Below are 11,589 nucleotides of genomic sequence, written 5' to 3' on the forward strand. Positions count from 1 at the left end.
GGCCAGCAGCCCAGGTCCCAGCAGCACGCTTGCCTGCTTTCCAGAGTCACCCTCTCTGGCAGCACTCACTGAAGCTCAGGTCTGGCAAGAGGCACAGGAGTGGGGAGGGTGGAGCAACTACTCTGCCCAGGACTAGGGCTGGGTGGCCACTGGGGCTGGAGGTGGGGTTTGAAGTGCTCCAGGAAGTGAGTGCAGCCGGCTTTCCAAGAGATTCTTGGGGTCCTGCTTAGCACTCCGGTCCCCAGCTCAGGCCCTGCTTAACTGAGCTAGTTGTGAAAAGCAGACATCAAGGGCCTCACCCCACCCCTTGCCATGGTCCTGTCTAGTGCATAGGGCAAGAACTCAGACATTCCCATTTCCAACTAATCTGCATTAGATAGAATCAGGGCTCTTAATGGCATTTAATGTTGAATCAGGGCTACTCTCCTCTAGCTGCCAGAAATCTCCACACCGTCCCTCCTTCAAGTCCCAATTTCCCCACAGCTCTTAAGTGGAAACATGGAAATCTCTGGCTCAGGGTTTCATGGTGACTCAAAGACATTTTATGTCTCTTTTGGCCTTCCTCAGTTATTCCCTGACGCAAAGGACCCATTGCACGCACTGCCCATACTATGCTCAAAGTAACCCATACCCTGAAGAGATTCACTTCATGACTCCCTTCCTGGTGAGGAGGTGCCTGGTGATTCAGGCATAGAGACGGGGACATGGGCTGGTAGTATAAATAAACGCAGGAGAGAGGCAGGCCTCCCTGTCCTCACACTGCCAGAGGCAAAGGCATAGTGCTCTCTGCCAGGAGAGGCTCCAGCTGTGACAGTGTGTGACACCTCCCTAGGACCACAATCACCTAGGAGGCTGGGCAGGAACATTGCTGGGAAAAGAAGTTTCTAGGAGAGCGCACTGTGGGAGATTCCTTTCACCTCTTTAACCACAACCCTTTCATAGATCCAGGGGTGATGGTACATGTAATCCAGCACGTGGCATTCTGAGGCAGGAAGCTGACTTGAACTCAGTCATATGAGACCAGCTTGAGGTACAAGATGAGACCTCCTATCTCAAACGATCAGGCAATTGCCATCATCTTGCCTGAGACATACAGCTGGAGGCTGAAATGACATCCACAAAGATGAACCAACTCCCAAACTAACAGGCAAGTCCAGACCAGAAATTCCAGAACCTAAGGTGATGTAACTGTGACGGCCTGTTTCACCTCATGTGGATTGTAAGGTTGAGATATGACTCAGAGATCTGAATCCAGCCCCCTTGTTTATCTTGTGGACAATGTAAACACTCAGTCCCCAGTTCAAAGCCCAGGCCCTGGACAGGAAGGGAACAGTACTAGCCGGTTGAGTGCTGTCTGGCTTAAACCACATTCTTCTCTTGGAGGCCATTTGCCCATGCCTCAACTCAACAGTTCTGGAGGATTTTTGTTGGGGGCTGCAGACCCCTGACCCCTTGACTTTCTTTGCCTGACTCAGACCCTTTGCCTGCTCGAGTGGAACATCTTATTTTCTTGTGCCTGCAGTTGCTCTGAGCACAAGATCCTCACGAGTTCCTGATGGCAGGGAAGTGAATTCTGGTGGGTTTTACAGCTGGAAATCCCAAGAGCTGGGGTGTGACGATCAATTAAGGATCCCTATACAAGCTTCCTTGGAGCACAATAAAGTTGGCATTCTTGTAGCAAGGATGACCCATGACCCTGTGCATGTGTTTTTAAATCTCCAGCCCCTTTCCCGGCTCCTATCCTGTCCCATAGTGCAGGTACTACAGGTGGAGGCCCCAGCAAGATTGAGAACTAGGGAGCTGCTAAGAGATCGCCCTCGGAAGGCTGGCCAGCAAGCAAGCGAGTAAGAGATTGATGGTGAGGGTGAATTGAAAATGGGTGCCAGTAATTGTGTTCAGGTATTGACTGGTCAATTGATGGTTCTTTTAGAGAAGTAGGGCACCGCTATTAAAACTGAGACAGCACAAGAAGTTTATTAAGACAGTTTTAGAATTTAGTCCCTGGTTTTCACAGGCAGGGGGTTTTAATCCTGACTGGGAACAGGTAAAAGCTGACCTTCAAAAAGCTTTGAAAGAGCAAGGGTCAGAAGAATTTCCCATGAAAATATTTCCGCTTTGGTGTCTAGTCAAAGACACTCTTCTCAGCGACAATTAGACAATTTAGCCAAAACTTTTGAGGAAATTCAGGATGAGAAATCTGTGAAATGGAGGAAGAAGAAGAAAGGAGGCAAACAGATGTTTCTATGAGACCTCTACAACAGACTCCATTCCTCGCTGCTTCAAATCCTTTCGCTGTTGCCTCCGCCCGTATTTGACCTGGAGGCAGAAACCCGAGAAATCCTAGAGAGACTAAGAAATCTGAGTGGAGGTTAGTGATCCACAAGGAGAGCAGATCAGGCAGCATAACCCTCTGGTCTTTAAAGACCTAAAACAGCTAAAAGCAGCAGCCATGGCCTATGGGACTCATGCTCCTTTCACTGTGGCTTTAATGGACTCTTTTGTGGAACTCAACCTTATGCCCAGTGATTGGATGCAGAGCTTGTCTTTCAGGGGCGATTATTTGTTATGGAAAAGTGAAATGCCGGAAAACTGCAGATACTGCAGGGCCCAACGCTGCTGTGTAACCTTGACATGTTAACTGGTGCAGGACAGTATGCGGGCTTAGCAGCACAGGTTACCTATGACCCTGCTGTTTATGCTCAGCTATGGCAGCTGTTAAAGCGTGAAAGGCTCCACCTAATAAAGGAGCAGGGGAACAGCTGTTGAAGGTTCCTCAAGAATCTTTGAAACCTTATCCTGAGTTTGTTGACCGCCTGTTACAGCTGGGGGGTCGTATTTTTGGGAATGTGGACACGGCTATGCCTGTTATAAAGCAATTGGCTTACGAAAACGCTAATAGTATTATCAGGAGGCTATACGTCCCCATAGAAATAGGAGTTTATATGGTTATATTCGGTTATGCAAGGACATTGATAGCACTCATGTTATGGGACAAGTAATTGCTTCTGCTCTTAGGGGGAGTCGAGGTGGAGCTAGCTGTAGCGTACCACGCCCATATGCACTCTGTGTGCTACCATACAACTCATGAACCAGGCAAGGGGCTGGAGATTGAAACACACAAAACCACACAGACATCCTTGAAACAGGAATGCTCCCCTTATTGTATCAGAGCTGCTTATATAGAGATCCTTAACTGGTAGCCACGCCCCAGCCAAACCCACCAGAAACCACTCCCTTGCCATCAGGAACTCCTGAGGGTCTCGTGCTCAGAGCAGCTGCAAGCATTACAAGTTGTTCACCAGGAATTCAGAATCTGGGGGATTCACAGCTCCCAACGGCTAGCTAGATCAAAGACTTGTTTCCAATGAGGGCAACAGGGCCATTTTAGGAGTTGCCCTGTGGATAGAAGGGTAGGTATTTGCCTGAAATGTCAGAGGGGCACCCATTGGGCTAGTGAGTGCCGCTTTAGAACTGACATTCAAGGAAATCACCTTTCTGTGTCGGGAAACGGGAAGAGGGACCTGCCCCGGGCCACCAAAATGAAAATATACAGGGCAATGAGTGAACCAGCTGTTCCCACCAAATTCATTCCTCAAACACCTCACTGTCCACGACCTTGTCCAAGGCACCCCAGGAAGTGCCGGACTGGACTTCTGAGTCTCCACCCAGGCAATATTGATCCCCACAAATGGGTGTGCAGGTGTTGGGGACTAGAGTATATGGACCTATTACAGAGGTGTCCATAGGAGCAGTCCTGGGAAGCCGAGCTGTGGTGGCGCACGCCTTTAACCCCCACACTCGGGAGGCAGAGGGATCAGAGTTGGAGGCCAGCCTGGTCTACAAGAGCAAGTTCCAGGACAGGCTCCAAAGCTACAGAGAAACCCTGTCTCGAAAAAAAAAAAAATCAGAGTCCCTCCCTCCTATCAATTCCACATCCTCACTGGAGCCTTCCAGTCATAGTGAGCCTCAGAGGCACAAAGCAATGCTGTGTGACAAGGACAGTGTGACAATTTAGATTATGTAGGATCCCCAGTGTGATGATGGAAATACTATGCATGCGATGTCAGCCATACCCCAGTCACACTTGCTGGCCACACAGATGGAGCATTCGTGAAAGGAGTGAGCTCTGATATTTTTCATGGTCTCTGTCTTACCCTTCTCTCAGCTAATACTATTTATTATCATTTCCATTAAAGTCCTCAGAAGGGGAGTAGAGGCTCGAGGAGACTTGGTCTCTGCTCATGGTTGCTGAGGAGCAGTGCTCTGTCACTGTCAGGCTGGAGCCTGCTCCTCCCCCCAGACCTCTATGGAGTTTGAGAAGACAGACTTCCTAGAAAGGATGGTGCTTGGGGAAACAGAATTCGGTATGCACACCAGCCAGGAGAAAACACAGGCTTTATTCTACTGCTTCAGATACGGTCCATGAGAAGGGATGCTTTGAGCCCACCAGGTGAGGGGACAGGGCTGCTGTGGGGAGCTGCCTGGCACCTGGTGCTGCTCCTGCGGGGAGCTGCCTGGCACCCGGTGCTGCTCCTGCAGGGAGCTGCCTGGCACCTGGTGCTGCTCCCGACAGAGTGCGTTTTCAGCTGCTATGCCTGCATATATGTCTGTGCATGTGCGTGCCTCGTGCCCATAGCCTCCAAAGCATACCTCTTGCAGGTTCCCGGACACGCTCAACAGAGACAGTGGTGAGTCCCCTGCTCCTGCACCACTCTTTGCCATTCCTCAATGCCTCACAGATATGACATCTCACTACTGTCAGCTTCTGGTCAGTTCTCGGCGTGCAGTGGAGACGCACATTACCACCCAATCCTAGAGCAGTTCCCCAGCCAGGGAACAGTGATGGCCATGAAAGCAACAGGACAGAGAGTGCCAGGAAAGAGGAAGGTGCTCAGAGCATAAAGAGCTCACCCACAAAGGCTTAGCAACCTGGCCAAGCGGTTGGTGAGCAGCTGCAGTAGGCAGGCACTTCTGCAGAGAGATCCTGCCTAGGAAACCCCACACCCTGTGCAGTGCTGGCCAGGGAGGTACCAAAGCCTAAACCTGCAGGCTTGCGCTCTCCCATGCACCTTAGTAGGAAAGTTCTGCTACTGAGAACCTTCATACAATGTACCTGACAGTGCTTCCTGAAAACCCAGACTGTGGCTGCCCATTCTGCCTCATTTAAATATTAGTTACTCCCCTGCTTCAATCTGCAGAGTGGGGGATGTAGCAAGTGTATGGCATAGCAAGAGAAGAGATTAAGGGGCAAAATAAATAGTGAAGAAAAGGAGACTGAAAACTAAAGGGAAAAGCAGGGAGACCACTTAAGAGGATGCAGGGCGCAACCTCTTGGAGGAACCACTGGCAATACAGACAGCGAGTCTGCTTGGGCAGTGGGGCTGGGGAGCTCTAGTACCAGGCTCCCATGGGACTCTCCAGGCTGCCATGCCAGGGGAGGGGGTCTTGTGAAGCTGTGCAGTTATCGTAATAGAAAACTCTCAGTCAACAACCCCATGGGTACAAACACTTGAGATGAAATCTCCTTGTCCAGGTGACTGGTATATGAAGGCAAGACGGTGCATTTCCTCCTGTCTAAGCAGGGGTTAAATTCCTAGAATCCTCTGCAAAGTAACAGCGTAAGATATAACTAATCTCTTTTTCTAGGAAAAGGTCAGCAATGCCAGGTCACAAGTCCAGTTAATTCAGAGATGTTCCAGGGAGCAAGGCAGCCAACAACGTCCAAACGAGGGCGACACTTGGTGGTAGCAGTCCCTGGTTCTTAACGTGGCTGCTCCTTCAACTGTCTGGGAAAGTCGAGCTGTCCTCTGCTGAGTCCTTGGGATGCTGGGCTCAGGTGTCGGCTGCATTGACTTCTTTGGAACAGAAGTAGTGCACAACCACTCCATTTGGGTACCTCGCAAACACACTGTGGGGAAGCATAGCTTAGAGGTAAGTGGTGTTCTAACAGCATCCCCAGCAGCCACCCAAACCCCAAAGAACAGCCTACTCCAGTATCCTTGGAAGGCTGCGGTACCACTTCTTCACTGACCAGAGCAGGAATTATACAGCATCCAAGTGCATGCAAACATTTTTGTTACGCCATCAGTGCAGGGTTGGGGGTAGTTTGACCCTCAGTAGCACTATCAACCAACCAACTAGGCAAATAAATGGATAAACAAAAAGTCAAAGTAGCCAGGTAGTGGTGGCACACGCCTTTAATTCCAGCACTGGGGAGGCAGAGGAGGCAGATCTCTGTGAGTTTGAAGCCAGCCTGATCTACAAAGGGAGTTCCAGGATGAATCCCCGCCTTGACGAAAAAAAAAGTCAATGTAGAACATGTGCCCATGGCTTGGCACTGGGGGATGACGTTCAGCGGAACATGTTTCAGGTTAGTTTTAATGAATGATGGCAAGTCAGGCCTCAGACAAGAAAAAGACTCTTAGCTCACGCTCGTCCCAGGCAGGGGCAGACTCTCGGACATGTCCTAACAGAATAATGATGGCTCAGGAAGTTGCTCAAGTCATGAGGCGGCAGGTTGGAAGATAAGTTTTTCTCCCCTGTGGAGGCCCATCATTTTTATCTGGCATGGTGGTACAGGTCTATAATCCTAGCACTGGGGTGTGGCTGAGGCAGGAGGGTTGATTCAGAGTTCCAGGTAGCCTGAGCTACCCAGTCAACCTGCATCTCAAGACTTTCTGTATGTCTCTCATCCTACTGACTCTGTGGCTCCATTGTTCATGTTAGCTGCCTGAGGGATAGAGCTTTCTGGGCAAGAGTTCAACAGCCCTCTGTCGTATGTCAGGTCTTTAAATTATCAAAGCTTGTCCCTCAAAAGATAATATGAACCCTGTCTCGAAAAACCAAAAAAAAAAAAAAAAAAAAAAGATGACTTGCCCTCTCAAAGCTCAAGAACTCAGTGACCCAAGACAGCTTCTCTCCGTGGTGAGGTTAGAGCTGTCCATGTGACATAATCTAGTGTCACCTGGGAGTTGGGCCTCTGGACATTCCTGGGGATTATCTTGATTTCCTTAACTGACGTGGGGGACCAATCATGATTGTGGGTGGGTATTCCCTGGGTAGGAACTGTGACAGTGGAGCGGGAGAGCTGAGCACTAGGAAGCCTAATTGCTCTCACTTTCTTGACTGGAATGCAATGTGACCGGCCAGCTGCCCCACGCTCCTGCCTTGGTCTGTCACCCAGAATAAACTTTCTCCCTCCAGCTGCCTTTGTTGAGAATTTTATCACAGCAACAGGGCAAGAAACTCAGGGCAGAAATCTACATCTCCGCTCCCAAGGAACCTCATCCGCCTCTCCTGCGTCCAAGTGTGCTCAGGAGGGGGCTCACCTGTTCCCAATCTTCTTCTTGCACACCATGCACACCTTCTCCTCGGTGATGATGCACTTCACCTGCTGGTGCAAAATCCGCTCTTCCTGAACCTGGGAGAGATTGGAGAAGTTCCATGCTCAGGTGTCAAAACAGAAGTACAAGCTGGCGCTATTTGTGTCTTCATCAGCGTCCATAGGTTCTACTATGCCATACTGACTGCTGGGTCACTCGAGCTACATGCTGCCTCGGTGACAACAGGAATGTGAAAACTGTCTCAGTTAAAACCCAAAGCCCACCAGACAGTTGTGGCGCACACCTTTAATCCCAGCATTGGTAGGCAGAGGCAGACAGATCTCTGTAAATTCAAGGCCACCCTGGTCTACAGAGTGAGTTCAGGACAGCCAGGGCTACACAGAGAACCCCTGTTTCAACGCCCCTCCCAAAGGCCTCCCCCAAGTGTAGAAGGCCCAAGCGTACCCTCAGGAACTCGGCATGGAGAAGGTTCTTGAGCACTTGATTGAACCGTTTCTTTTGTGCATTTTCTTCCAAGACCTTTTCTAGAAAGATGCGTATGTCATTGATTTGAGTGTTTGCTGGTAGAAGGTTGATGGCCTAGGGGCAGAGACAGGATGGAAACAGGTTAGGGAGATCAGGAATGAAACTGAGAGGCTTGTGCCTGCCCCTTCCCCGGCCCTCTTCTCGCTCCTGCACCCTTCTGCAGCCCCTGACCTTGGTGGTATCTAGCTTGCTGTAGTGCAGCTCTAGGACCTGCAGGGCGGCTTGGAGGTTTGCCTGTGGCTCCAGTAGCTCCAGTTTGATTGGCCCCAGGCAGTGAATGCTGGGGGGTGACAGGTACATCCGAAGCAGAGACAGATACACCTGTTTCACAGATAGAAACATGCACGTCAGGCTAGCAGCAACCCTCCTAGAACCCCCAGCCCTGAGCCTCCCTGTCGGTAGCGACACTGGCATGGAGCACCCCAAACTTCTCACTTTCCCCTTAATTTTTTGGTGAAGTCAAACAGCCAAATGAGGATGCCGCTATTGCTCTACTATTCACAGGAAGTTAGCACTGCAAAATAACCTAAAAATTCCTCATTTTCTTATGCTTTGAAGGCTGAGAGCCTGGCTGTATTTCTGACCAAGTCTAGTCTAGACCACAGGGTTACTCCATCCTAGCACTTTTTGTTTGTTTTTCGAGACAGGGTTTCTCTGTGGTTTTGGAGCCTGTCCTGGAACTAGCTCTGTAGACCAGACTGGCCTCGAACTCACAGAGATCCGCCTGCCTCTGCCTCCCGAGTGCTGGGATTAAAGGTGTGTGCCACCACCGCCCCGGCCTATCCTAGCACTGTTAACATGTGGGTCAGACACTCATCACTGGGGCTGTCCCATGCATCGTTTTAGCAGCCTCTCTGGCTCTAGCCCCAGGTCCCACCCATCACAAATGTTCGTGAAGCTGACAAATCGCTGCACCATCAGACCCTTCCTCCGAGATGGGCAAAGCCACATTAATTTAATATATGAATCAGAACTCCTGAGAGGGACAGGTAGGTGACAACAGATGTGTAGGTCTTAAGTAAACCAGGACATATGGTCACTCAGTTTCTTCCCCAGTAAACATACACTAACAATCAGCACAGTGGCGTATACCATGTCTCGGTGATTGACACCAGTGCCATTTGTGGTTACACTGGATGAGGTGGGGTCTGCTACAGTGACAGGAAGTGCATATGTTCCCTTGGCCACAGCTGCTACTTACGTCTTTGTTGCCTTCTTTGTTTTGGTCATAGTGTTTGTGGCAGTACCTGCAAGGGAGGAGGTGATGAGGGCAGGCGAGAGGGGCTACACGGAAGGTGACGTGCCCTCTGCAGCCAGCCATGGGGTGGGTTTGCCTTGAGACTCCTTGGGAGGCGGGAGAGCAGGGCGGACTTACTCCTTAGCCATCTTCATGTCCTTCAAGACGTGGACATAGATGAAGAGAGCTTGCTCGTGCTTCCCCATGCGCCCCAACAGGAGAGCTCTTTCTTCTAAGAGGCCTAGGAGGAGAAAGGACTCCAAGTAGCTGCCACTGTCATTACATATGCACAGGACTAGGGACTAAGCAGCGCCAGGAAGGTGTACTGGGGCAACGCAAAAATGTAAGAAAGGACCAGAGTGAAGAATGGCAAAATGGCTCAGTAGGTAACGGCACCTGCTGCCAAGTCTGATGAGCTGAGTTCAATCCCTAGGCCTTGTCAAACACAGTGCCCTTTGACCTCTAGATATGCATCACGACACATACATACACAAATAGACAATAAATGGATGAAAAATATAAAGAATAATAAGTTGAGGGAAGCTTTTAAAAAACACAAAACTAAATCCTCAAAAACACTAATTACAACAACAACAAAAGAAAGTAAAGAAAGAAAGGGCTGGGGTCCAGAAGTAGAGTGCATGCTTAGCATATGCAAAGGTTCAATCCCAGTTCGAGGTCAGCCTGGTCTACAAGAGCTAGTTCCAGGACAGGCTCCAAAGCTACAGAGAAACCCTGTCTCGAAAAACCCCCCCCCCCCAAAAAAAAACCCCAAACCACGCAAAGGTTTAATCCCAAGCACCAAAATAATAAAAATAAAATGAAATAAAATAGCAGAAAACACTACTACCTTTTTTTGAAAGTGAGAAAACTATTAAAAGAATGTTTCAAGGAGAAGGAAGCTAACTTGGAGGTGTCGTACCAGTTCCGCTCCAGCGTTTTCCTTTTGTAGATAGGGTCTCATATAGCCCTGGCTGTCCTGGAACTCGCTCTGTAGACCAGGCTGGCCTCAAACTCACAGAGATCGGCCTGCCTCGGCCTCCCTAGTACTGGGATTAAAGGTGTGTAGCACCATGCTTGGCCATATCTCACTCTTTTAATAATCATTCACAAACTGAGAAAGGACACTCATTAAACAGCCAAGATCACATAGACTGGGACCCCAGAGAAAGTGAGGCAAATATTTGGTGCTGGCATTCACAGAGCTAATGCCAGACAGGCTTATCTTTTTCTCAGTGAGTCATGCCAGCTTACAAGAAGAATTCAACCATGAGTTCCAATAAGAAATCCTTACATCTAAAGCAACAGATGACAATCTACAAATGAGCACACTGCTCACACCTGGAGTCTTCTCTCAGCCTCAGCAAAAGTGATGCTGAGGACAGGAGGTAGTCCTCACACGCCCACCCTTGGGGGCTGGAGAGCAGCTGTAAAGGCAGAGACGAGCCTTCCCATTGCGTTCAGCTGAAACGGTTCGGCACTAAGTGAGACACTCACCATCAAAGGGAAAATCACAGATGAGCCGGCCTGGGTCATAGTAGCTGGAAATCTCCAGGAACATGAGCAGCTTCTGTCGGTATTCTCCCAGCTCGCCCATTTCCTCTCCAGCGGGGACGGGATTTTTGCCTTTAAGGGAAACCAAGCTCCACATGAAACAATGCTGCTAAGCAACAATGTGGGTCAAATGAGAGGAATGGGGCTCAGGGATGTCCCCCTGTGAGCAAGGGGGGCCTCCAAGGAGATTTCCCAGTAGTTCTTTTACTCCACGGTCTCCCTGGCCCTAAAACACCAGTGTAACATTAAGGAAGGCTGTGAACAGAGAAACATATTGGCCAACATGTCTCTTAGCAACACAGCTGTCATCTTGCAGACAGATCTGTCCTTCTGTCCTATTTAGGAGGATTCCCAGAGATACCTATAACTAGACAAGGGCTCCTGAGTCACTCCGACTTCCCTAAAGGTCCTCCTACCCAGAAAGAACAACAGGGCCTGTTTCCACCACACACAGGTACCAGTGTCTGAGGCCTCCCGCGTAGGGTGGGCACTGATGCCTGTGGGTGTTGGTGACTGCAGACCACGACCCTGAATTTCTTGTAAACAACTTGTTTTCCTCTGCTCTAAGCAGCCTGCAGCTGCTCTGAGCACGAGACCCTGATAGCAGGCTGATGGGCCTGCAGCTGAAAGATCCCAAGAGCTGGGGCGTGGCCAGAGCCCTATATAAACTGCCCCTGAGCACAATAAAGGGGTATTCTTGGCACTCTTGTCTCAAGGATGTCCCTGTGGCCCCATCTGTCTATGTTTGTATATTTTTAAATTTTCAGCCTAGTTCCCATACATATAGCGAGGAGAGCGTGGAATGGAGCTGGTGTAGTTTTACCCTTGGGCAGGCACCAGTGTCTGGGGTCACCCGCTGAGGGTGGGCACTGGTACCTGTGGGCAGGGACCAGTGTCTGGGGTCACCCGCTGAGGGTGGGCACTGGTACC

At 49.9% G+C, this 11,589-nt stretch overlaps 1 protein-coding gene across 1 annotated transcript in view; it reads right to left on the bottom strand.

Moving 5' to 3' along the window:
* Positions 1–4,378: 4,378 nt before the first annotated feature.
* The window catches only part of Vps39 (VPS39, HOPS complex subunit), a 42,102-nt gene continuing 34,891 nt past the window's right edge, over positions 4,379–11,589 (bottom strand). Inside the window, exons 19-25 of the mRNA XM_005364299.2 lie at positions 10,603–10,731; positions 9,244–9,346; positions 9,070–9,115; positions 8,040–8,189; positions 7,788–7,922; positions 7,329–7,420; positions 4,379–5,908 (exon numbers count right to left, since the gene is read on the bottom strand). Coding sequence (XP_005364356.1) covers positions 5,833–5,908; positions 7,329–7,420; positions 7,788–7,922; positions 8,040–8,189; positions 9,070–9,115; positions 9,244–9,346; positions 10,603–10,731 — 731 coding nt within the window. The 3' untranslated portion in view covers positions 4,379–5,832. The remainder of the gene's footprint in view (positions 5,909–7,328; positions 7,421–7,787; positions 7,923–8,039; positions 8,190–9,069; positions 9,116–9,243; positions 9,347–10,602; positions 10,732–11,589) is intronic.

The sequence above is a fragment of the Microtus ochrogaster genome, assembly GCF_000317375.1.
Source record: "Microtus ochrogaster isolate Prairie Vole_2 chromosome 14 unlocalized genomic scaffold, MicOch1.0 chr14_random_1, whole genome shotgun sequence".
Lineage (NCBI taxonomy): Eukaryota > Metazoa > Chordata > Mammalia > Rodentia > Cricetidae > Microtus > Microtus ochrogaster.